This window comes from Pyrgilauda ruficollis, unplaced genomic scaffold (genome assembly GCF_017590135.1).
Source record: "Pyrgilauda ruficollis isolate IOZ18807 unplaced genomic scaffold, ASM1759013v1 scaffold45, whole genome shotgun sequence".
NCBI lineage: Eukaryota > Metazoa > Chordata > Aves > Passeriformes > Passeridae > Pyrgilauda > Pyrgilauda ruficollis.
The window spans coordinates 6,104,715-6,131,575 of NW_024526044.1; the positions used below are offsets into that span (position 1 = coordinate 6,104,715).

The 26,861-nt window shown below is 41.6% G+C and overlaps 1 protein-coding gene across 2 annotated transcripts in view; it reads left to right on the plus strand.

Annotated features, from left to right (window-relative positions):
* The window catches only part of PREX1 (phosphatidylinositol-3,4,5-trisphosphate dependent Rac exchange factor 1), a 120,253-nt gene that overhangs the window by 47,772 nt on the left and 45,620 nt on the right, over positions 1-26,861 (plus strand). For both annotated transcript variants that reach the window (XM_041478486.1, XM_041478487.1), the window contains exons 2-10: positions 1,025-1,096; positions 4,526-4,648; positions 9,368-9,472; positions 12,323-12,424; positions 18,413-18,574; positions 18,988-19,121; positions 22,377-22,492; positions 23,447-23,596; positions 25,608-25,755. In XM_041478486.1, coding sequence (XP_041334420.1) covers positions 1,025-1,096; positions 4,526-4,648; positions 9,368-9,472; positions 12,323-12,424; positions 18,413-18,574; positions 18,988-19,121; positions 22,377-22,492; positions 23,447-23,596; positions 25,608-25,755 — 1,112 coding nt within the window. The remainder of the gene's footprint in view (positions 1-1,024; positions 1,097-4,525; positions 4,649-9,367; positions 9,473-12,322; positions 12,425-18,412; positions 18,575-18,987; positions 19,122-22,376; positions 22,493-23,446; positions 23,597-25,607; positions 25,756-26,861) is intronic.

Sequence of the window (26,861 nt, forward strand, 5' to 3'; positions counted from 1 at the left end):
AAAGATTCTTCTTGCACCTCAGTAGGTATTGGAAAATGGGGAACAAACTTGTTCTGCATCTACTAAGTTTTGTTAATTTGCGGGGAATTGCATTTTGGAAAATAGACTATTGAATTTGTAAGACCAAAATCTTTTGTAACTGTCTTATTATTAGTGGATAGACTGCTGTCCATGCACATGGAGGCAAATCAGAGGCTGTAGGAGATTTGAACGACTGTGTATAAAGTAGACTGTCTGTTTTCCTTCCAGGTCTTTCATCCTTCTTCCTCTCTCTGCTTCTGTGTCTTTTACATTTTTTATTTGATTTTCGTCCCTTCTTTTCTCCCTTTCTTGTGCTCACATCATGTGGTCTTTTCAGACAAGCATCACAAAAAAGCTGTTTTTTTAGATTAACCGTCTCCACTCTTTTATTGGCACAGAGTTGTGCAGAGCTGAGAGAAGCAGAAACCTGACCTAAGTTCTAGCATTGTTTTGTCTTTTTTTAACAACTGAAATAAAGTGAACAGGACAGTATATCACAGGCGCTGTCTGATGATTTCCATTTCTCTTCCCTGCATACTGAGACTGTTGAACTTGTCCCTAGCCCCAGCTCATGGCTCTGATGTGCCTCAGCTCCAGAAGTGTGACTGTCCCTCCCTTGTTACTACAGTCCCTTGCTGACACACATCTCTGCGGGCTAAGCCCGCTGCCCCGGGGGCGGACCAGCTGCATCCTGGAGACACAGGAAACCTTCAGAGGAACCAATGGACCCTGCTGTAGTCTTCTGCTAGTAACAGATAATTAAAGCTGAAAGCTTCAACAAAGGGAAGACATTAATTGTCAGGCAAAGCCCAACAGCTTGTAGGGAATGTCTTTGGTAGTGCCTGCATGCAGCCTGGATATCTGTGGTGGGGAGTTTGTAAATGTTTACATTCTTTCAGTCTTAATCACCGAAACTGTGTTGATGGGAACCTAGAGGAAATAGAAGAGAGAAATCAAACGATTATCAAACAATTTGATCATAAATCTTCTTTTATCTCTGCAGGCATTTCTTCACCGGATCCGACAGAATGCAGTGGACAAAGCTGAGAAGTACATAACAGAGGAGAATGTTAAGGTATTTCTTCTGTCTTCCTTGATATGAATATCAAATATCCTCTTGTCATATTGATGCTTATTATTAAGCTGATTCCCTAAGGAAAGGAGCTCATGTTGACAGTTTATCTGTCAATCTATTTGCCCATTCTTATAGCTGTCATCTTCCAGTAATTTTTCATCTCACTGGCTAAATTTAGTAAAATTTGACAACAGTGTAGTGTTGTCAGAAATACTAACTTTTGGCAAGATTTCTGAAACGCTGAGTAGAGTACTGAGGGGCCATTTCAATGTCTTTGAGAGGAAAGACAGGGAATCCACAGCCCTTGTCTGTTTTGTTTGACAATATTCAGTTAGCCAATTTGCATCTGCTGTTTTCTACTAACAGCAATTTGATAGGGCTTATGAGAAGGAGGCAAGAATTTTCCTTTGTGTTCTTGGGGAATGGAATTTGGGTTTTTGTGGGAGGTCTACATATTGTGAGACCCTTGCATGAGGAGGTTTCTGAATGAATTTTGCACTGGCAATAGTTAAGGGACATAGAGAACTGTGAGGTACAGGCTTCTCTAATGCCTGTGGTCACAGGGGTGCATGTTGTTCATTAATGTCATAAATACACAAAACACTTTCTTGTAGTTATTTGGCTAAAAAACTCACCTTGTACACATAGGTGCATGAAACCAAACCCCTCTTCATACACAAATGCAAGTGAAACCCACTGGTGAGTGGGACAGAGTGCAGTTTGTTTGCCACGGGATGGTGCTTTCTCCTGAATCAGCAGCAGCTTTGCCCTGTAGCCCGTGGGAGCAGGGCAGCTGCAGGAGCTGTGTCACACCTGCAGTGCTGCAGCTGGCGCACATTTCCCCTGGCTGGCTCCTCTGTTTCCTGTGCCGGGCTTCCTGCGTGTTCCAGGTGAGCAGGGTTCCAGCCCCACCTTGGCTGTCAGTTCTTCAGGCCAGCAAGGTATGGTATAGACTGGCTGGCATCAGAAGGGGCTGGGAACAGGACTGCTGGCAGCTTGGTGGAGCTCAGTCTCTTGCTGTCTTCAAATCTGGAAATCCCCACTCTCCAAAAACTCACTGTCTAGCAACTGGAGTAAGTTCAGGGGTGGCTGAAGAAAAAGTAGACAAGTGATTAGTGACAGTAGATTTTGTGTACATAGAAGTGTGCAGAAACTAAGCTCTGCATGAAAATAAATTTACACAACTATTTGTTGATGTTGGTGAAAATTATTATTCTATCATTATTCATGTCATCAAAATGAATATTATGACTTCCACATAATCAGATGCAGTGCCTACAATCCTGTACAGCAGAATTTGTACTTGAAGTTTCTGCATACTCCTCTGGGGAAGTACCGCTTTATTTTTGTGTCATTCTTGAGATGTCAGAGGGGGATCTTTTTGAGGCCACTGTGAAACCTCATTTATTGCTGTTATTACAATACCCAGCTTTCAATAAGAGAACTTCCCTTCAGTAATAAAAGGCTTTTGTCTATTTCTGGTGAAACAGAATTACAACGCACAGTTTTCATGTGTCCATAGTTTCCAGAGTTAATATTGTCTCTTCCTTCCAGCCCCCATCTCCTGCTATACCAAATAATTTGTCTTCCCTGCAGTTGAAAGATACTTGTTTTTTATTTCCCACTCCTTTCTCCCACCTAGCTGGTAAAGCCAGGAAAAGCAAGGTGGTCTTGGGACTTCTGATAATCTGCCTGCTGATATTACGTGTCTTGAGTCACCAGAGAGCTGTGAGATGGCCGACAGTAGAAGAGACTATAAAAGTGGTTTGGCAGCTTATGTAAGGAGAAGCCTGTCTTTACTCTCTTTCTTCACGTGCAGAAATGCCTAGAGGAAAATACAGGGCATTCAGGCAGTCACTCACCTCTGAGCAAAAGGACAAAGTGGTTTTTAAGATAAGTTGGGTTATTGCCTCCAGTATTATTTTGCAGATTTCTCCTACAGCTGGTGTTAAGCACCAGAGATTTCAGTAGTCTTTAGCTGCTGTAGCCCTCTCCAGAAAGGCCTCATTGAGTCCTGTGCCAGGCCCAGATTTTACAAGTGCGCCAGTGACTAACAGCTGCAGCAACATCATAAAAAATTGGTTTGAATTTATTCACTGCCTCATGTGGGAGTAACTCTCCTGACGTGTTACTATATATGCTATGCTCCCAGCATCACTGCTGTGACTTCACTGATAGAGCAGTTTGAGGGCAGTACAACTTGAGGGTGTGCACAAGGCTGGTAACTGGATTTGGTACGGGAGCATGTGCAGTCAAGGTCTGTCTGCTGCCTTGAATTTCAAGTGACTCTTACCTGCAAATTCTGCTGCAAGCAGAGCTTTACTGATCACCTCAGAATTCATTAGCTTGCACAGATACTCCTTGGATCACAAACCACCCCTGAAGACTGCTCCTGATGGATAAAATCGTCCCTGACAGATGTTTTCTTCTTGCTTGTTAATCCACTTCTGGCACAGAATGTGAAAGCTTGCTTGACTGCACTGCAGGTCTTCTCTTTGCAAGTGACATAGTTAAAGCAAAGTGATAGAAACATTGTCTGCAACACGTATGTCACTGCAGACTTCAGGATTTACTCTGCCCATTTAGCCTTCCCTCCAGTGGCTGCCAGTACTGATGGCTGTCACCTCACATCAGGACTTCTGCCCCCTCTAGATAGTATTCCATCATGTGAATTCACACTTTCTTCTCATATTTTGTATGAAAATGACCAAGATTTATAATGTGTTTATATGTGTTTATAGCATCTTTCACCCTGGCAGTTTATTCCCCTTAGCACACATATATTCTAATCACAGGGATCATTTAACTGTCACCATTACCTTTTAATACAAGGTTGAATGAGGGGCCTCTTCCCCTCTACATGTGCCTTTTGGTGTCACTGAGGTCAGTGAAAGGGAACTCTAAATGCTGCTCTTGAGGTTTGTGAGAAATGTACACGTTTCTGTACTCTGGGCAGCGTAAGGCTGGATTCCATATGGCAGATTTTGTCTCCTATTTACAGGTACATGCTTGTGTGTGATACCTTCAAGTCCCTTTCTTCCAGAAAGGGATTTCTAATGCATGGGAAGGAAAGGCAAACTACTCCCTGCTTCTGTCTCCTGCAAAACGAGTTTGGCCTTGTGGTTCCATTTACCTGGCTGTTCTCATAGGAAATAGTCTCAAGACTTAAAAGAGGTTGCTTGCATTTATCATGCTCAGGGGTCTGCAAAGATAACCTTAATTTACAGCAGGTACTTCAGTAGCAGTAAATATTTTTATAGGGGCTAGGAAAGGGGCAAATACAGTGTAATTCATTCTTTACAAGTCCCTGTCTGAGCTCTGGATTCTATCATGGTAAGTCTAAAGTTCCACAGTATTTTGGCATTACTACTTAGCAAAAACCATTGACATATATTAAAAATGAGCAATGTTTTTCTCATTATATTTCAGATCTTATTTTCTAACATTGAAGACATTCTTGGTGTTCACAAGGAGTTCCTGGCTGCTCTGGAATTTTGTTTGCAACCAGAACCCCAGTCTCAGCATGAACTGGGAAATGTTTTCTTAAAGTTTGTAAGTACAATGACTTAATGCTATCTGAAAATACGGTTTCCTGTCATAAGCTCTCCGGCCCCTTAGCAAGCCCTAATCTCTAAGGCTTGTAGCAAAACTATGACAATGTGTGTCTTGTATGAAAGTTGTAGGTAGGGTGGGAAAAAACTTGTGAATGAAGTTAGAACAATGGACTCCACATCAAACTGAGCTAAACCACTATGTATTTTTAGAAACTCTTCCCTTTCGTATTGAATTTTTTTTTTCCTCACCCATCTGGTCACATTTTATTGCTGAGAATTTGTCTGCTTTTGTTCCAAAAGTTTCAAAAAAGCAGCACAGTTTCAAGTGCCTCAGAAACAGTACTCCTGCAGGTGCTTGCCTGGTGTTGCAGGCAGGGGTGTGTGATGGTCATGCTCCCTGCCCAAGCAGCCCTTGCAGCAGCCTGGCTGGCCGTGCAGCCTTGCAGCAGCCTGGCTGGCCGTGCAGCCTTGCAGCAGCCTGGGGTCATGGGTTGCAGCAGCCGTGCTCGCCGTTTCACCCAGGGAAACTGTGGAGAACATTTCTCTGGTCTTTTGTTTTAGGCAGGGTTCTGTTGTTGCAATATGCTCAGAAGAAGTGCTGGAACTCCCTCAGTGCTGCTTTTTCATTATCATCAAATCACAGTGAGTCCTGTGGGGAGCTTGCAGTGAGGAAGTGACACAAGGCCCCTGAATCTTGAATGTATTGGTGTATCCACTGTTGTGATCACCTGGCAAGGTCATTCCTGGTCCTGGTCACGAGTCTAGTACTTGACAGCAGCTGGATGTTAGCAGAGGTGCTTTTCTTTAGAAACTTAGTGTTAAAAATACTTTAAAAAATCAAGCTTGAGAATTCTTGAAGCGCTGTTTTATCCAGACACTGCATTTTTCTAGTGGACCATGTTTTCTCTAAGTTTCTGTGTATCATATATCCTTGTAGCAATCCCCAGATTCACCATGTGGAGTTCCATCAGACTGCAGTGCTTGGGTCCTCTTCATGAAATTTGTGTATCCTTAATGTCCTCTAGTGTACATAGGCCTGGCTTTTCCTGGTCTGTCTTGGCCTAGAAGAGCCTTACTTGGCAATGATCCACCAGCTTTCAGAAGCAGAACACTGCTTTTATAGAATCATGGAATCATCAAGGTTGGAAAAGACCAGCACCACCACCATGTTCACTATTAAACCATGTGCTCAAGTGCCACACTGACACCTTTTTTGAATTGCATAAAGGGATGGTAGTTGTTATGGGCCCAATATTGTCCCAAGGACCTCTAGTTCAGGAGGATTCAAGTCTTGAGTAACACCTAAAGCAAGCAAGCAGATTTTGCAAGAATTCCAAAAAAGAAATCAGTGCACATTGTCTTTTTGAGATATTTTAAGAGGTTATGAAATGTGCATGATCTGATATTCAGGTGTGAAAAATTGTTTTCCTTCAGAAGACAGACATTGTCTGCCCTACTGTACTCCATGTGGTTAGGTGATCAGAAATTCATTGTCTGATGGTAGGTGCTAGAGTTTATTCTGGAGCTGCGGTTCACTGTGACTGTAACCGATGGTACAGAACATCCTTGAATATTCATTCCAAATCCAGTGTACAACCTTAAACAAAAACAGCATGTGGGATGTGTTTCTAATGTCAGAGAGGGCACATGCGCTGACCATGGAGTGACCACACTTTGTGAGCAGGGCAGGAAAGGGTGTGACTGTGTGTGGAGCAGAAGGGCAGAGAATCATCTGATCTTTGTTTCTGATATTGCCATATTGCTAGAGGCTTGGGGATGTAATAGCTAGAATCATGTTCTAGGGAAATGTGTTATGCTCATTTTTTGGAGCAATGTTGCATGAGTGATCAGTTTTACTGTCTAAGTCATCGGGGATATTGTGTCATTGAGAATTATGTCTTCTGTTTATGTTTTTGATATTGACAGGGTTGGTTTCAGCCTGCTTTGAAACAAGGTAATGCCATGCCATGTTAAAAATATGTTCAAATAAAATGTTGCAGTTTTCCAAAGTCTTATTTGCTTTTTTCTAGTCAAAGCTGTTTTAAAATTGGCATTAATTTGTGGGCAGTACTAATGGATCCAAAATAACATATTTGGAGAATAAACTAATTGTTAAAGATTAAATTGTTATTTTAACCAAACTGAGAACAGTACAGTCTTACTTCTGTCACCAAAACAGAAGGTCTAGCTGTGTATCCAGCAGATTTGCTGAGTAAGAAAGTGCCATTTTTATCTGGTCACATCTCTGACCATAATTGCACTTTAACCTAGAGCAACTGCAGGTTTAGAATTCCTGGGCTAACATCTGTAATTATGTAACTGATAATTTCCTCACCAGGCTATGGGAAAGCCTAGGACTGAGTATCACCCAGAGAGGAAATGAAACACTTCAGACATGGAGTAATTTTAAGCATAGTTCTCATATTTGTGGGTCGACAGCGTGGGGTACAGCTGGGAAAGACTTGAGGAAAGCGCTCTGGTGTGTGTATAATTATTGTAGTGTCTTGAGCTTTGGCAAGAGGATTTTGTCATCATCTAAATATAGCCTCCCAAACTCCAGGCACTCAAAGCTGCAGTCAGAAACCTGAGCAGTGACATTTTGTGTGCACTGATGTAACGGATGATTCTGTGTTAATGGCTGCTGGTTTTAGTGTCAAACATGGTGCTTGTGTGCATCCAGGGAGTTGAGGAGAAGTGAGTGGAGATGTGGGAAAAACATCTATGTCTGTTTTACTCTGTAACTCTCCTGTTTTTATGTTCGCAACAATCCTGTTGCCTTTTCTTCTATTGTGCTGTGGACCCAGGCCTGCCTTTTCCTGCATCTGGTGGTCAGAAACTTTTGTTTCTCTGCAGCTTCCCAGTATTGCACCCCAGTAGCAACATGAACAGCTGCTGATGAAGGATAAAAGTCCTGAACATCTGCATTCCAGCTTTTTGCATCATACCCTTTGTGGCTGTTGTTTTATTTGCTCTGTACCATTGTTCTTGTGTCTGGACATACATCTATTGATTTTCAGTTCTTGCTTTTGAAGTACCAAGAAAGGAAAAATTAATTAAACCAAGCCCAGAAGCATTTTACAGAACTCTGAACATGTATATCTGACCAAAATGTCAGATTCTCCTACACTAACATAAATGCAATTTCTTTTCCTTGTGACAATAGCAAAAGGAATACCAGTGACTGCAGCTGGGACATGTAGTCCCGTGGTTTCCTGCTAGTAAACTCCTTCAGCTGGCAGTAGTTTTTTGCTGGGATCACTGCAAGCAGTCTTAAAAGTAGCTAAATGCTGAAAGTACCGTCTGCTGACACAGGAAGCTCTAAGAGTGCCAGGACTCCAATCAAAACTCAAAAAAAAACCCCTTCCAAATTCTGGGGAGATTAAAAGGTTCAGATAGAATGTTTTCAGACCAGAATCCTGCTGTGAATGCAACAGCAAACACTGCAAGGCTTGGTGCTCTGAGATGGTCCCTCTGGAAAGCCTCACATATTACTCTGCAGAGTGCCACACTAATGCTTTGAAATTATTTTTTATATGCAAACTAGCTTGTCTCAGTGCCTCCACATGGTGCTGCATTATGGCATAGAAGCTAACCTGAATCAGGAAATAAAGTGGTATCAAGAGAAGCACTCAAAAATGATGGGTTTTTTAGCTTCTGAATCATTCATTTCGCCTAAAGCCTAATACAGTCCTTTTATTCTGGTGAATGCAATACTGGAAGCTCTGAATATAGCTGCTGAAAGTTCAGCCCTTCCTACCAGCTTTGAGAAGATCAACTCGCCCCTTGCCTTGTCTGCTTGGGCATGGAAATAGTTGTTCCTGCTTCTTTTGTGAATCACTTCAGTGTTTCCAGTTATCTAGTGTTTGCAATGGGTTCAGCATCTCTGATCATTTTAGATAGAAGGCGTTGCACTGTCTTTGAATCTGAAGATCAGTAGAGCAGAACTTGCTGACCCTGACCTGCCAGCTGACCTTCATTTCTTAACAGGGGATTTCATTCCAGCATGTGCTGGTGGGTGTGACATGTCACAGTGTTAGTAGCTCAGTCTAGTTGTGAAGCTACCCTTCCCTTCTTTAGTATCTGTAATATGTTGGTTATTTGGTGTGTATTTGGTGAAATTCTTCTAGTTACAGAAACTATTATATATATCTGTTAGGTTTTGTCTGCTGCTTGTTTCAGGGCACAAAGTAAACCAGCCAACCTACTGGGGCCTGGCTCTCACCCCTTGGAGGGCAGAGGATTTCCAGCTGACTGCTTTGTGTTATAGTTCCCCTCCAGGTCTCAGAGCTTCTTGCAGGCCTTGGCTCTTCCCAGCCACCTGGCTTTCCCACTCCTGCAGGAGTGGTGAGCCTCCTTGCTCCTGGCTTTGTTTTGCTTCTGGCTACTTTCATGGCATATCCTGACACAACACATGCAAGTATTTCCAAGATAGCAAAATCCCTCCTTTCAGGAAAGAATACCTATGATCTCAGTGAAGCATTAAGAGGAAAAGTGCTGAAAGTCTCAGTGCTCAGAAAAGTCTCTGTTAACTTACAACACAGTAAGTCAGGAATTAGTGAGCACCTATATGCATTACTCACATTACGAGTGTCACATACTTCCTGAAAACTCCAATGCTAATGCCACCTCCCTTTATAAAGAATTTGGTAGCAGACTGTGGCAAAATAATCTCTCCAGTGGTGTCTGAGTCAATAAGTTACTTTGTTTTTCCTTGCAGAAAGACAAATTCTTTGTGTACGAGGAGTACTGTAGCAACCACGAGAAAGCACTCAGACTGCTGATGGAATTGAACAAGATCCCTGCAGTGAGAACATTCCTTCTGGTAAGCACCTTCTCTAGCACTCTTGACTGGATGATCTGACTTTGCCCTGTGCTCATAATAACTCTTTGGTATCCCAGGAATGTTGGGCATTTTGCAGGTATTACCCATTGCAGGTATGGAGCACTCAGGGTGGAGGGGTTCTGAAATCACAGATGAGTTGAGGCACAGAACTGAGCACTACCAGCAGGAGTGATAGCAATGGAAACAAGGAAGATTTTCGTTTTGAAAAATCATCAGAAAAAACAAGCAAAGATGATAAAAGGAGTAATGCAATAAGTCAGCAACAAGACTGAGGCTAGTTCCCATTGGATTTGATTCCCTGCTCAGTTCTCTGACCAACTCACCATTTGCAGGCTCATGAGAAAAATGTGACCTGCTTCTGACACCCTTTTCTCCATGAGTCCAGTTGTGGGCAAGAATTGTAGTCTGGATGAATTGTTTTGAGTGCATCATTGCTGCTGAAATCAAAAGTAACCTAACTCATATCCAAGGAGAGACTATGGCCATACAGCCTTCAAACATGCCTTAGGGGCTGGGCTGGAAGGAGAAACAGTCAGTGGGCACTGCCTTCTACCACTGCATTCCTTACTTTTCTTTCTTTCTTGGTTGTTTCTCCTCCTTACTTTCACCCCAATTCTGACTGATTTTTCAATGTCTTGTTTTCTTGACCATGATGGATGAGTGGCATTTGTAACAGGGTTGGCATATAGGTAAGGGAATAATACATCACATCAGCTTTTTTCCTAGTAAATTCTATGAAGTGAAATAAAGACTGTCTTTCTTGTAAAGGACCTGCTTTTCTTTCTCTTTTTTTTTTTTTTTTTTGATTGCTGTGAAAGTTATGTTCTTTCCCAATGTAGTACAGCAAAAGAAAACTTCCATATAAACATCAGTCACAAGCAGGGCCAGAGCATTCCTTTAGCCACAAGATACAGACCTCAGAGGGAGCCTACCGTCGTGCTGTTGTGTAGGCAGAGTCTCTGTCATGTCTGAGTTTTAATGAACTTTATCAAACCATTTGAATTACTAAATGACCCTTACCTTGTTCATGAGGTTTTTTTGGGCGCTTCTGCTGAGGGAAACCAATGAGAAAGATGAGGGAAGGTGTATGTAAACCCAGTCCTTCCCAACCTTCAGAATGTTCTCCACTTCCACTGGATTGACAAAGTTTTGTTTGTGTTAGAGACAGCAGCTGGCAAACTGATTAGGAGGGACAACAAAGATGTCACACTGTCTGCTGTGGCTTGCTGCAGCACCTGAATCCAAGAGGCTATTAGAATTGCAGTAGATATGGGAAGAAGGGCTGCAGTGATGTATCTGTTCAGCTGTGGTGCTATAGTTTCTTCCAGGCCTCCCTTTCCTTCTCTGCCTCCCAAACCAGTGCTACGATGCTACTATGTGGAGAAGGCAGCACTAAAGTACAAAGCTTCACTTGTGAGGATAGATTTTGCCTGATTGCCCCCTCACAGCTGCTGAAACATAGAATGTGAGAATGTGTTTGAAAAGTCAGTAAGTGTTAAAGGGCAGTTTTGAGCCCAGAGCTAGAGAGAGGGCTGAAAGAAGAGATGGCAATGGCTGAATCACTTGAGAATTGGAATTTGGGCAGGGAACATTGTGAGCTGGGTAGCCAATGCCACAGATCTAGAATAGCCTGGGGACAGGTTATTGTACAGACAATTGTCTATAAAAATACCTTAGTTAGGACTAAGGAGATTTAATGTATGATGTCTGTGAACATTCCTTGAAGAGAAGAATTGAAGAGCTACAACCAAAAAGCTCAGTAAATTTCAGAGTGTGTCTGAGCCACAGCACGTATTTCATAGGGGAAAGCACTACTGGTGATGCCCCAAAGCAGGCACTTCTTGGCTGAACTGCATTTAGAGTTCTACTTCTATGTGGACAGGACAGATTTGCAACTGGATTGACTTTTGGAGCAAAGTCCGTATTCATGGTTGGTCATAGGAATCAGGACATAGTTAATCTGAAATAGACTTGAAGTCCACCTGAAGCTCCTACCTGTCTCTTGGCAGCAATAGTAGAATCATCAGGAAATGTGTAAAAAGCTCACAGTAGGCCAGTATTGATTTGTCACAAAGATTACAGGTTATTGTTACAAACTGAGGAGATCAAGGACTATAAGGGTTGTTTTTTTCCTGGTGTCATCCCCTGTTCTTAAACTCCCTTTCTATATGAATCCTGAGAAATTAATTTCCATAATCTGTGGAGAAGTTCCATGTGTGCTGGTTAGCCAGCCAGTGTGCCCAGGCTGTTTGTCCAGCTGTGCTCAGGCATAATGTTTTGCCAGAGAATTGGTGAATGTTATGCAGATGACTAATTTGTTTCAATTCCAGTTCAGTTCAGACATAAGAATTGGACTAAAGTTAATTACATGATTACAAGTTAGCAGGCTTTATTTTAACCTTCAGGAGTTTTCTGGACCTACAGTATACAAATTTACATAGTGAACAAAGACAATGGGTCATATCTGTTGTGAGGGTAAATTGGATTATTTTAGGTAATGGTCCATCTAGGTTTGCCATTTGCCATTGTATTGTTAGGATAGTTTTTGAGTCACCAGCTACATAATATTTCTCTGAGAAGATACCATTCTGCACAGCCATTGTTATCCACAGCAAATTTTCTTTTGCTGATGCCTGCAGAACTTTGCAGGCTTGATGGCTGTATGTCAAACTTGATGGCTGTATGGTGAATGAAATGCCATTTCCTGTACCTTAGGTGTGGTACAGCGCTTTCGCAACATAAGGCATATTTTAGAAATACAAAATTGTGTCAAAAAAAATGTGAAAGCTTTGTGTCTGAGGTAACTTTTATTTATTTTTTTGATTATAGGGTTGCATGCTCTTGGGAGGCAGAAAGACAACAGACATTCCACTAGAGGGTTATCTGCTGACTCCAATTCAGAGAATTTGCAAATATCCTCTTCTGCTCAAGGTAAGCCTGAAGAAGTATTTCTCCAGATGATTGTTTTATTCTTGGAGTGATTCTGCATATTTTTAGCCCTGACTTTTGTTGCCACTATTGCTTTCCTGATTTGCACTTCTGAAAGTTGGATCTTCTCTGAAGAAAATGGCTTTTTATGGGTACAGGCAAAAAGCCTCCTGATGCTGGCAGGCTGCTGAATCCTGTTGTGGTCTGGGTAGAGCAGACTGGGTGACTTACTGACTAACCAAAGCCTTTTGACTTCACTGCTCTTCAGATGTTTATTAAGGCTTGTGCAGGCTGTTTCAGCCACTTCCTGTAAAACTGTGTTCAGCTAGAATTGTGCTTGTGTTCTGAGGGACTGGATGGCTCTGGGGACTATTAAAGGGATATGTTTTTCATTACAAGATCTCTAGTTGGATGGTGAGTAGGTCAGTAATGATCAAAATCCTGTATCTTCTGACAGCTGTTTGGCAGCTTTGGTTGTCTCCGATGACTTCCCAATGCAGGGGTGTCAATCCAGAAACGACTATGGTATGTGGCACTAATTGGCCCCCTTGCTGATATTCTTAGCTTAGAAGATAAAGCATAAAGGACCTGAAAAGAGCTGACTTGCCTCTCATCCTTCCTGGTGAGGGCTAGGTCATCTGCCTGATGGGGACAAGAAGAGGGAAAAGGAGAAAGCAGTTTCTGAGAGAGCTTGCATCCCCCGGTGGCCTGGTAGATACTCTGTTGCTAACAGCCATCTATCTTCCATGATGTCAGTCTCTTCCTCAGCTAGGGCCACACTGTGTTTACTAAAAGAAAAGTAATTAAAAAAAAATACAAATACTTTCCCTCATATTTTGAAAGAAAGGTCTCTTTATGAGTTCTGGAAGAAAGTAGGAGTTCTGTGATGAATGTATGTCAAAACTCCTGGTGACCAAACGTCCTTTCTTTGAAAACCAAAGCCAGTACCACCAAGATGAAGACTGAAACAGAGTTTCTTGCTTTCTAGACACAGTGGGGTAAGATGAATTTGCTTCCCTGTGCCTACCCTTGGCTCTGGGGCAGCTGACCCAGATCCACGTGTACCTGTTGAACAAATAACCTTGCAGGGAGGGCCATGACTGGGCATCTTGTGGGGCTGCATTCCATTTTGCTATGGATTTCTTCTTGTATACAGGCTGATAAAGATCACACAGTAGTTGAAACTTCCTGTACAGGAAATAAAAGTTTTAAGAAAAAGCAAATAGGAATTAGGTTTTCAGTAGGCAACAAATCTGCCTCAGTTAGTGAAATAATACCATAACACTAGGAGCTCAGAAAATATCAGTGACCGTTATAAAGTGTGGTTGATTCTGATTCTCAGAGGTGGTGAATTCATAGCGAATAAGTTATGTCCCATTCAAGACTTGATAGTTGCTAGCATGAAATTACCAGACCATACACAAATGTCTCAGACATGAGAAAACTTAAGGGAAAACACAGCCAGATTCTGTTTGTGCTGACCAGGAAAATGGAGCTCTCCAAGCAAGGAAAAAAAGTGATAGATTTAAAAATAGCACAACCTTCAAATTAAGTATTTGTTCTCCCTTTGCTACTGAACTTCAGTTACAGCTCCTGAAATAGCTCTTTTGTATTCATGGGGACTGGATCTTACTTTATCTAATTCCCAGGGCAAACAGATACTATTGTATTCCAGTTGATGAGAAAAGTCGTAGACCAAAGCTAGCCTACTTTCCTCTTTTACTTTGTTTTCAGCAAGAGTTTGTGAACATCTAGATTATCTGGTAACTTTGATATGAACTTGTCTAATGTAAGTATTTAGTGCAGCCAAGTAGGTGAGTTTGATAAAGCTAGTATGCACAAGGTAATTCAGATTTGTTTGTGTTTGAAAGTAAACTGAAGTAGTAAGGTAAGGCACATATTTTAAATACTTTTTATTAATAACATATGTGTGTGTGTTCTTCTTCAGAGCAATAGAATCTGGCATGGAGTTGATTTGAGTTACTTAATTAGGAATAATGCACTAGAATATCTCCAAGTGCTGATCCACTGTAAGCGTTGCAGTAATTTCCAATGAAATATGGCATCCTGCAACAGGATGACCTTATGTTTTCTCGTGCTCTGATGGAGCTGCTTGGGTTTCTTTAACTAACAAATGATGGAGACAGAACAATGATTCAAATGATGGTGGCCAATACGTTTCAATTTTATTTATAGTTTCCCAGTTTTTGTGACACAAACATTGCAGTTTTGAAGTGCCTGACAGGTTTTGGATGGGTTTTTCAGTTTGGGGATTTTCTCTGGGAGGAAGGGGGAGAGGGTGGGATGGTTTTTTTTGGGTGAGGTTTATTGGGTTTTTTTTGGTCGGGGTTGGGGGGGTTGAGTTTTATAATTTTTGTTGCTTTTTCTCTGTCTAATTTGCAAGCCTTTGGTGTGATTTGAAGAATGGGACTCAAACTTAGCTATGGCATTTTGTAATCTCTGCACAAATAGAGAAATAGTATTTTTGCCCCAATGCAGTTCTTGTCTGCTTCAGACAACATACAAAAAAATTAGTGTAGAATTTGTGAGTCAGTAAATTAGTTCCTTATAACTGAGAAAGGGGCTTGGACTAGGCTCAAGCAAAATGAAACTGTTGGCTGTGATGGGCATTCGTTTTTGGGAAGAAGGAAGGTAGCAGAGATAAAGAGACACCCAGCACAAGTGGGTGGCTGGAGAACTTGCTGAGCAGATGCTTCCAGCATGGGGCTTTGGGTGAAGGCAGCTCTGCTAATTGTGGGACTCTATTAACTAATCTCAACTCTGCTGCTTAAGAGTAGAAGCAGCTGTTGTGCAAACCACTCTCTGAACAAAAATAGTATTTTCCCCTTAATAAAGAGCATTTCTGTCAGCAAGAAGCAAACCCTGGGGCAGTGGTAATCATGAGTTAATCACACCATGGTGTGGGGATTAGGCACAGTCACTTGTGTGTCCTTCCTCTGGCACAGGAGGAATGTGCAGCACATGACAGCCACACCCCGCTGCTCCTGAGAGCCCAGAGCCCGAAGGGCTTGGACCTTGCCTGAAGTCTGGTCTGTTGATGATTTGCTCAGACTCCAGCCAGAAATGCACATTCCACCTCTGATCCTTTAAAAACATCTGAGGGTGTACAAGTCCATGGGCGATTAGGGGAGTAATTATGTATTGCTTCCTGCGGAGAAGAGTTTTTCTGGCCCTGGGAGGGGCAGAAAAATCTGTGTGCAGGAAGGAGTCACCAGAGTGAGAATCCCCTGGAAAGGAAAGCTTAGCAGTGAGGCACACACAGGCCTTCATCAATCACTGCCTGCACTTGGGAAAGGAAAGATGTGAAGCCACTGGTGTGAATACAGAACAGGATGAAGGAAGCTTACCTTATTGCCTCCCTCATCTCTCCATTCCTCTTGTAGCTGTTCAAGAAACAGAACCTTCTATTTGGCTGTAATTGAATACATTTATCTTTGGAGGATTGGCTTTTTCTCTCCCCCTTCCCACCTCCAAGAAAAGTTGTGTTGCTCTTAGATTCATGACATTGTGTGGTTGAAATCCAACTCTATGTAGCATAATACTAAAAATTGTCTATTCCCTAAAGAGCTCTAAGAAGCACTGCCAATTTATAAATCATGTTTTTGTCTTCCACACATATATATAATCACAAATAACTGCTGATATTTATAAAACCAGAAACATGTTTTTATTGCATTTTAAATTAGCATATGTTGTAGGTTCAGTGGCACATTGAAGCTAATCTATTTTATCTGATTCACTATCGCTTGTGGAGTGTTTACCCTGCAGAGACATTGACATAAATTACAAGTTTTAACAAAATGCAGAATAAAACAACTATTGTGATTTGCAGGTACACAGAGGAAGTCTGATGTATCATTTATTTTCTGGTTAGTACAGGCAGATATTACAAACTGTAAAATACAAGTATAAAACTCCCAGGAACATACATGTTTACAGAAAGGTGGTTTGGGTTTTTTTGCCTTTTTTTTCTCCTTTTTCAAGCACATTTGGAGCTGAACTGTTGATTAACTTAACTTTTTGAACTGATAAACAAAGGAGTATGTTGTCTTTTGTTATCTCTGTGAAGCTGTAGGGCCACAGCTCTGAAGCCACGGTGGGGCATGCCGGGAGCTGTGGCACCGAGCAGGGCAGCTGGGCAGCAGGGATCTGCACCAGTCAGTGCACAGTGTCAGCAAAGTCCACGTTAGGCCATGTCTGAGTGTCCTCAGCGGAATAAAGGTAGGAGGAAGGAATTTCTGAAATAAAGGAATATGTAACTTTCAGCTGTGAAGTGTATTTGCTGTCAGTTTGAAGTACACAGTCAATATTGTGCGGTGAGCGAGGACATGGGAAGGATGTCAAAGACTTCTTAAAAAAAAAAAAAGAAAGAAAAGTGTCTTTTATGAATTATTTTAAGAAACTCTTGGCAAGAAGTAGTTCTCTACAACTGGTAGCAGCCTTGTTTCCTGACCCTATTAGCACACAAGTTGCAGTACAGGAGATAGCAATTCCAGACAGCAGTGTCTGTGGGCTTTGTGGAGGACAAGGCTTACCCAGGTATTGACATCTGGGTAAGGGCTGTCTTTCAGCTGCCTTTCAAAATGTTGTCAAGTGCTTTTAGAGTTTACACATCATAAATGTGTCACTAAAAGAAATAAATACCCAGAGCTCTCGCCCTGTGTTTCAAAAGTGCTGAGCTCTGCTCTTTTGAGAAATGGCAGTGTCAGGGTAGCACAGCTTTGCCTTGGATGGCTTCAGACAGGGCTGTGGAGGGGCAGTGCCAGTCCCAGCCAGACCCTCCCTGCTGCTCCCAGCCTCCTCCTCTCCTGCTCCCAGCGTGTGACTGCCATGGGGAAGGTGCTGTTTGTTGCAGCAGGGCGTGCTGTAACTGAAGAGGTCTTTCTCTGTGTTTTGGGGATATTTCTGAATGGGTTGTTTAGACAGTGCTAGTGTGTACATACCTGTTCCCAGTGCAGTATGGGTGACACTGGAGCTGCAGAACTTCACTGGTTTTTAGTGAGAGTAATCTGTGTAGCAATCACAGAGGCTAGAGTCACCAAAGCATAACACCTGTCTCCTGCCTTTGCTTTTTGAACATTTACTTTTCTTGGTGTCACTTTCAGCAAAAGTAAAGACTTCCGCGGGGAATTTCATTTTGATATCAACTGACATTTGTAGCAGCAAGCCTCCTTATCCTGTGCATCTGTTACTCTGTAAATCACAGATGGGTGGAAGCAGTCTAGCCCCATTCAGATCACAGTACTGGGCAGACTCTCTGGCTGTATCCAAATTCATTCTTGTGTCTCTTGCAAAATGATGCAATTCAGCAGCACAGGACTTTTAAACAACCACATAACATACTGGGGAGGAAGATAGTGAGAAAGTTAAGTATTTCAGTCTTAAACACCATATTATGTATCAAGGTTAAATTACCAGCCATATTTCAGATTTCTTTAAGGTATTCTTATTCAATTGTGGCTGACTATGAAATACTATTGATCTAAAAAAAGGATTAATTGTGAATTGACAGTTGCCCCTTTTGCCAAACTCATTAATATTGTCAGGTTCTGAGTTTTGCCTCTGCTGTTTTTCAGTGGACAGGACTTAACTGGGCTGTTGTGCTTTGACACAAGTGAAGCAGAAACTCTTACGGACTCCTTCAGAGCAGAGGTGTTGTTTGTCTTGATGTCAGGACACATGCCTCAGCCTTCTAAACATACAAAGTAAACACATCTGACACAGCAAAACAGACTTGTCTTGAGCTCTCTTAATGTAGCATATTTAACAAGCAATTGCCTCATTTATTTAAGAGCACTCATATTAACCCTGTCCACATGAAGAATAGAGAATAGCATCTGCAGTAAAATGCCCCCAAATTCTCTTTAGTTTTGCAATGTTTCTGGCATTTTCCTGCAGGGTTGCTTGCTAATGCTCATACCTTTGCATGAACCACTTCTCAGTTTCCATGTTTTCTCTTTTTTTTAATAGGAATTAGCTAAGAGGACTCCCTCTAAGCATCCTGATCATCCAGCTGTCCAGAATGCACTGCAGGCAATGAAGACAGTCTGTACAAATATCAATGAGACCAAGAGACAGATGGAGAAACTGGAAGCCCTTGAACAGTTGCAGTCCCACATTGAAGGATGGGAGGTAGGATGCTGGACCAGCAAGCTCCCTGGAGGCTATTAACTGCGCAGTTTAACGACTCATGTTGTGTACAGGGATTTATTTCGGTTTCTTTTGTGACATGTAAACACTCTTGAAGGTGTGGGCAGCATCACTCAGAGGAATTTAGAATTTAATGTGTATTTTGTGTGTGCAGGCTGGTGCTAAATTGTAGCAGAACAAGCAGATTATGAAAGAAAGGAAGGTGTTAGAGCTAGAATGGAGTTGACATTTCTAATGGGCAAATCTCACTGGAAAGGCAAATAGATCTGGGTGAAATCCTTATGAGTGCATCAGTTATTTCACAGTTTAATGGCAGATAAAATAAGGGCTTGTTAGTAAAAGACCTTCATTGTGCACTCATAAAGGAAAGTTAATTTCTCTTTTTTGTGTTTCAGGGGTCAAATCTGACAGATATTTGCACACAGCTCTTGCTGCAAGGGACTTTGTTAAAAATCTCAGCAGGAAACATCCAGGAGAGAATGTTCTTTCTATTTGATAATCTCCTAGTCTATTGCAAGAGGAAATCCAGGTGAGTCCCTCTGTATTTTCAGTTTTACCATTCAGAAGATTTGTAGGTGGAAGCTGTGATCAATTACTGATCATTCACTGTATTCTCTGTTGCTCTGTAGGGCTGAGTCACAGGCAGAAATTTCCTCTGTTCTTGACTATTTCTATTACTTAGGCAATAGGGGAGAGAAGTCACTATGTGGTAGGATAAATTTCCAGGCAGTATCGGAGTGCCCCTCTGAGAAGTGTGCAGTCCAAAGAGGAGTTAAAACAGTGCAGCTAAAGCTCAGGGTGAGTTCTTACAGACAAAAAGCTTCCGAGGGCAGCTGCGTCTTCAGGAATTATGTGAAGGTGCCAATTTAAATTGCGAAGTTATGCTAAGCATAAGAGGGTGATGTGAAAAATGATAAAAAGCCAAGACAGGGGAAAGTGGAAGACTAAGCAAACATAAAATAGGTGCAGGGCCCAGGGGAGTGAGAAAGAGATGAACATTTGGCTGTTGCTGTCAGCATTTACAGCCCATGTGCTCTGTTTGTTGTCTTCCTTTCTTATCCTGGTATATTTTTTTGCATCATCCCACCTGATAAACCTGAAGTATTAGTAACATCTGCTGCTTGTAATGAAAATAGCATTGGCAGAGTGGAAGGCCACTTCTGCGGCAATTATATGGTATTTCAGTTCCTGAGCTTCTCACCTTCACAACCTCAGTCTCATTCTCATGTCTTGGTCTGTTCTGAATTTACAATGCATTTTTACACTCCCTTCTCCTCTACATCCCTTCCCTGTAATACAATCCCCCTGCTTCAAGTTATACTTCCTTACTGGTGATGGCCAAATAGAACGGCCAACTCAATCAGAAATTCTGTAAAATCAGTATTCTCTCCAAAGAAAATTTGCATTTCTCAAAATTTGGGTGGTTTTATCCTTTCTTTTTTTTTTTTTTTTTCCCCTCAGGGAAACGGTGGAATTTTTGGAAACATTAAGCTGTGAAAGCTAATTTCAGTAATGTTCAGACTTTTTTGTGTGCATAATGCTGAATTTATACAATGAAATAAAAATTATTAGGTGACACCTGCATTCAAAATGAGATATAGATGTTTAAATTAAAAAAAAATTATACCGTTAAATCTAAAAGACTTAAAATGTTATCTACCTGAAGCATTTTAACTCTGGAATGACATAAGGAGAGGAAACAGTTCACTTGGACCCTTTACCAGATTTACAAAGTCAAAAATTCTGTATGAAACAGAGTTCAGAAATTTGTATGTTTTTTAACAGAAACTATTCCTTAAAAAAACCCCAGTTAATTTGATACTAATCTTCTGCTCCTTCAGAGCTCTTAGAAACTGTTTTTCTAGCCTGTTTGTAGTTGAGCTTAGCCTAACTCCAGCGCTGCCCAGACAGTTTTCCTGGAACACTTAAGATTTTAAAAACAAAATGTTCTAGTGCCCTTTAAGCAGAACTTTCTTTTTATACAGGAGACATTACCAAGCTCCTCTGTAGTTTGGCTTGATTTTGGAGGAGCCTGCTTTAACACTTGGATTTCTCAAGGGATTGGTATTGTTTACCTTTGTCTGACAATGTAACTCAAACTAATGGGATGTTGAGGATCTGATTTCCACTAAAAAGTATAATATTTCATTAAGTCTTCTGGGAGTTGCCTAATGTACAACAGATATTTTGATCACTAAGCTACTTAAATTTTGGATATTTCTGCTGTCTCGCTGCGATTTATAATTAGTCTGGAATGGAAATCAATGTCTTTTCCTTTGTGTTGGTGTGTCCATTTGGCCAGCTGCTCTCAAACTGACATGTTTGTGGGACACACCTTAAAAAAACTGAAACCCCATTAAGAAACTGTCTCTGTCTGTTCCTAATTTGAGATTAAATTACTTAGTTTTCATCTCATTATGTTATGCTAACTTGCAGAAATCAGTGGAGTAATTGATTTATAAATGCAGTCAGAATTCAGGACTCAGTCTTTGATAAGTAGTCAACAATGCAGCATTCCAATCTGGACATCAAATTTTTTCACAGTAACATAAATTAGGAGTAGGATTGTCACACCAGTGTAAGATGTGTTTAGAATCAAAAGTAGATCTGTGATTTTAGCTCTGCAATAGCTCCTTTTGCAGAAGTGTAGGGAAGTCTGTCAAAATGATGACATAGATTTTCAGAGCTGAGTATTGTTTTTTGGTTTTAGCAGGATTGAATCCTGATGTCAGGAGCAATATGTTTCATGTAGGGAAATAGGCTGAACAGTTAAAGGGTTTCCCTAGGGCTGCCAGAACAGGTTTTCTTTTGACTTGAGGAGTTGTCTTTAGGAAAGATCACATTCCCTGTCAGTCTGATTGGATGTAAATATGTGGTCATCACCAAATGTCTATTTGTTACTAAAGGTAGTTGTAAAAGAAAGAAAATGTTCAGAAAAAAATTGGTTGATTCTCATCTCACCTGAGTTTATTATGGTACTTCACTCTGACAAGAAATTTTTTCCCCAGCTGATTTTTACTGCAATAATTTTTGAATCTTATGTACGAGGTACTGGCAAATTGCCGCAGCAGAACCGTCACTGACTGGAATTTGGACACCTGCCGCCTCTTAATGACCATTTGACCAGTTGTGTTTTGGCTTGCATAGCAAGGTTATTCTTGGATAATAAAGCACAACAGGTGTCACTTGGATAGTTTTAAACCCATTTTAGCCATAAAAATCAGAACATAACTAGTAACGAAAAGTGCTTTCCTGCATTCAACAGAGACACTATAAAACTTATGGATAAGGATGTAGACTTGGGTGCAAAATTGCCCCAGCAGAATTTTTCCTACAACATGTAACACATGTGGCAGGCCTCTGACACTGGCCTCTTTATGTAGTTCATTTCATATCTGAAATTTGGTGCATACCACAAAATGATCACAGCTTTAGGCAAACAGAGGAGTCAAACGTAATGTCGGGTGGTGCTGCAGTTGTCATCCCGAGGCCATGTGCTGTTCATGGACATTATTTCAGTCAGTCGTCAAGAATGTAAATCTTGAAGCCACCCGCATCTTCACATAATCTGGCAAAACAAGCTTGTTATTGCTATACTAACACTGGTACACACCTGTCTTGGAAATCTGAATTAGTATTCCAATTATTAAACATCAGAGGTGTGATCAAATACCACCAGGCACTATATTGGAATCGTCCTTTAATAGTCATATCTCAGATTAAGCTATTGATATATGTCAGACCATTTGCTTATGTGTTGTAACAGTCTTCATTATAATTGCAGAGTTACTGGGAAAAAGGCATCTAGAAGGACAAAGTCAATCAATGGGTCCCTTTATATCTTCAGGGGCCGAATAAATACAGAAGTCATGGAAGTAGAGAATGTGGAAGATGGAACAGGTAAGTGACTAAATATTGTCTTTTAAAAACACAGCAAGTTCAGGTCTTGTGTTGGAAGGTGGTGCAGAAGTACTTGTCTGTCTCCTTTAGTGAAATCTGAAGCAATTTATGAAACTTGTTGCACCTTCATTATTGGAGCAACTTATGTGGTTGAAAGACTGGAAATGCTTTCAGGTACTAGTCCTTCCTTCTGAAATGACCTTATTAAGAGTATTCCCAGAAGCTTGTCTATTTTTGGTCCTAATCCAAGTTAATTTAATAAAGGTTACTTTTGTCTTCTTTCTATCCTTTTTTTTTTTTTTTACATCTTAAGCCACTACAGCTAAAACAACAGAATTTTTGGATCTTCCTCTCATTTAGAATGCTACTAAATACTAGTCTTAGTATCCAAATTAGTAGTATGGAATGTGACCCTGAGCAAAATACAGGAATGGCAGTTCTGTTATGATTCTTGTATCCTGACACAGCCAGGAATACCAAGTGGAATTCTGATTCTATTCATAAAGGTTACACCAGCACTGCCCCTATTGTAATAAGCCAGGAATTAGTATTATGTCCTTTAAACAGTTGACACGTAAAGGGTTTCCATGTCGTAGGGACAGAAATCCTTACAGTGCAGGAAGATAGCGTGTCCCCCGAAAATTCAATACCTTGAACAAACATCATAGTCTCTTCCACTGATGGCCTTGTATTTAAAAGACTTTAGTTCTTCTTCTGAGGTGGAATCAGCAAGTGTCACTCTTAGGACTGAAGCATTCAGGCAGTTTGAACAGTCTGTTGATACTTGTACTTCCAGAGTGGTAAGTACAGCTGGTTCCATGGGCAGTTGGTAAGGAACACCTCAGGAATCGAGGTCTTCAAAGAACATGATTGTACTGAGAGTGTCCCACACTGGTTTGGTTAAAGGAACAGGCTTCCTGCTCACCGTGTGCTTTGTTCTTGGGTCTTTTGCAGCAGATTACCACAGCAACGGCTACACGGTGACAAATGGCTGGAAGATTCACAACACAGCCAAAAACAAGTGGTTTGTCTGTATGGCCAAGACTGCTGAGGATAAACAGAAGTGGCTGGATGCTATAATCAAGGAAAGGGAGCAGAGAGAGAGTAAGTGGATGATGTGTTTTGTACTGCACTGTTTTGTCCTACAAGATCATTGAACTTGTAGGACAAATGTATATGCACATACATGTATTTGAGAGAAAGAGAAAAGGTTGTACATTTTCCTCCACGGAGAAAATTAAAATCTGTCCTTAATGTTTTCCAAAAGCTAGGAAACAGCTCTGAGGTCTCAGGAGGTTCTTGATTCATTGCAGTATCTTACCATAAAGCAGTTAGGATGAACTTCTCTTCCCAAAAAATGCACAGTTCTCCTTTTCTCTGGCTTTACACTGATCACTTAAATTCTGCCTTATTTTGATCTCTGCTAAAATTAGGCATGGAAGTACAGGACCACTTCAGGCTGCCTGTTCTCAAGCTAGTCTTGGAGGTGTCTAAAATCTATGTCTCTTTTGTACTGCAGAGTTGCCCAGATGTGCAAGTTCTAGAGTAACATATCCAGAAAATGATGTATTCAGGCTAAAAGACATAAAGCACTTACAGCACCAAAACAGCTTTTGTGAATACTGTCCTCCTAAAGCAATTTGCAAATCTAAAGAGAACAGGGCCAGAAAATGCCAGCTATGAGGATAGTTATAACAGAGACACCTGCTGTTTTCAGAGACCATTCCTCTGCCTGTAGCAATTTTCAAGTTAGCCTGAAATATGTACTTGAGAATTTGTATAAAGTGAATATGAAATGTTCTTTATATTCACTTCTCAGTCATTCTGTAAATCATGCAGTATTTCTTTCATTTACTGGATAATATGATTGTCAAACACTATTTTTAGCTTACAGTATTAGTAAATAGGCTATTTAATAAAGGATGAGAAAATAATGTGCCTGCCCAGTTTTGATTTATTCACGAATGTGAAATTGATTTTGTAAGTTTTGTATTTTTGGCTTCAAATAATAGAACATTCAGAAAGTGTCCTGCTCTTCCAAGCATTTAAATGCCTTTAACAAGTCTTATGCTTGAAGTTATTTTCAGGTTCACAAGTGAAATTACCACAGGAAATCAGTTTCAGAAGGTTGAGAATCAGAGAATCATTGAGCGGTTTGGGCTGGAAGCAACCCTAAAGGCCATTTAAGGCCATGGATGGGGACACCTTCTGCTATCCAGGGTTGCTCCAAGCCCCATCCAACCTGGCCTTGGACACTTTCAGGGCTGGGGCAGCCATAGCTTCATTGGGCACCCTGTGCCAGCGTCCACCCACCCTCCCAGGGAATTCCTGCCCAATATCCCACCCATCCCTGCCCTCAGGCAGTGGGAAACCATTCCCTGTTTCCTGTCTCTCCATTCCTTGTCCCCAGTCTGTCTCCAGCTCTCCTGGAGCCCCTTTAAGCCCTGGAAGGGGCTCTGAGGTCTCTCTGGAACCTTCCCTTCTCGAGGTGAGCCTGGCCCCAGAGCAGAGGGGCTCCAGCCCTGGGAGCAGCTCTGGGGCCTCCTCTGGACTTCTCCTGCAGCTCCAGATCCTTCTTGTGTTGGGGGCTCAGACTGAACACAGCACTCTAGATGGGTTCCCACAAGAGCAGAGCAGAGGGGCGGAATCCCCCCCGCCTCTGCTGCCCACGCTGGGGCATCAGCCAGCCCACAGGGGGTCTCTGTGTGGCAGTGCATGTGGCTGAGTCTCTCCAGCTTTTCATCCACCTGTACCCAGAAGTGTTTCCCTCCAGGGCTGCTCTCAGTCCATTCTGCCTGCCTGCATTTGTGCTGGGGATTGCCCTGACCCATGCTCATCTTGCTTTGGACTTTCTTCATGTTCTGTAACCATTCTGTTTTGTGTGGTATGATATAACCACAAGTTTAAAGCTGCTATTTAAAATGTGGAAGAAAAACTGCATCTTGGTGGTGCTAAACTTACCAATGACAGTTTTGTAGTAGATAAAAAAATTACCTAATTTCCCCTTTAAATGGAAAATAAGTCAATCAATTTTTGTGTTTCCTCAGCTTTTGACTTCAAGGAAACATTTTGTTGGGTGTTAAAGATCTGAAGGAATTTCTGCTTTATATTCCAGGTTTGAAACTGGGAATGGAGAGGGATGCATATGTCATGATTGCAGAGAAAGGAGAGAAGCTGTACCAAATGATGATGAGCAAGAAAGTGAACCTTATCAAAGATAGGAGAAGAAAATTAAGTACTGTTCCCAAGTGCTTTCTTGGCAAGTAAGTGGTATTTGAATTGAAAAGGTCTTTTCACGCCAGTTAATGGACTCTAGAGTTTCTGGGGATGGCATTGTGACACAGATCAGATGTGCTTTGATGCAGCTTAATTAGAAAGACCATAAGCCCCATTACAGTAGTGATTTATTAAAAAATAATCATTGATTTTTGTTTCACACCATACACAGGCTGAATAGTGTGACAGCTCACTCTGTTCTACAGTAAGTCATAACAGCTGCTTCAGATCATCAAAAGGAGTAAGAAAACTATCTTAAACTCCCACAAGCTCCAGGCTGTTGGTGGCCTAACCTGGACTCTCTTTGGGATACAAGCAAATGCTTTCCAGGCAATACTTAAATCCAGCAGAACTGTCCAAGCCTCAGGATTGTATTTAGAAGTTTTCTGTTTGTCAGTGTAACAGGCACCAATGAAATTTTGTGCATCCATGTGACCTGATATGTTTGTTAGAAGTATAGGACTTCATTGGCTGGAAAAAACCTCTTTGATTCAGCTAGATATTACAAAATAATGACAAACTAATTGTGAAGGATGACATATGAGGCAGCAGAAGAAACTCTGTGGGCGTCTTGGGTCAGTGATTGGCAATGGCAGCAGTGGGGTTGCTGTAGGGACGTGTCCTGTGGGGCACAGCACTCAGCAGCTGACCTAAGAAGACTTTTCTGCCTCAGCTGTTGATGACTGATGCGATCAGCTGTGGGAAGAAGAAAAGTTCTGAGGCAGTTATGCATTCATTTCCCTTCCCTCTCTGGTCTCTGTAACAGCAGTTTGCAGCAGCATTGCCAGTGCACAGGGGTGGAAGTGTCTTTCTGCATAGCAGAAGGCAGGCTGGTAGCATAGGTTGGTGATACTTCAGCCAAAAAAAAAAAAAAATTCTTGATATTGGAGCAGTAGTTGGTTTTTCTTCTTCACACACACAGGCTGAATACCCCCAGCTCCCTCAGTGGTTCCTCACAGGGCTCGTGTTTCCAACCCCTCTCCAGCCTTGTTGCCTCCTCTGGATGCACTCGAGCATCTCAACGTCCTTCCCAAACTGAGGGGCCAGAGCTGGACACAGCACTCAAGGTGCAACCTGACCAGTGCCACTAATC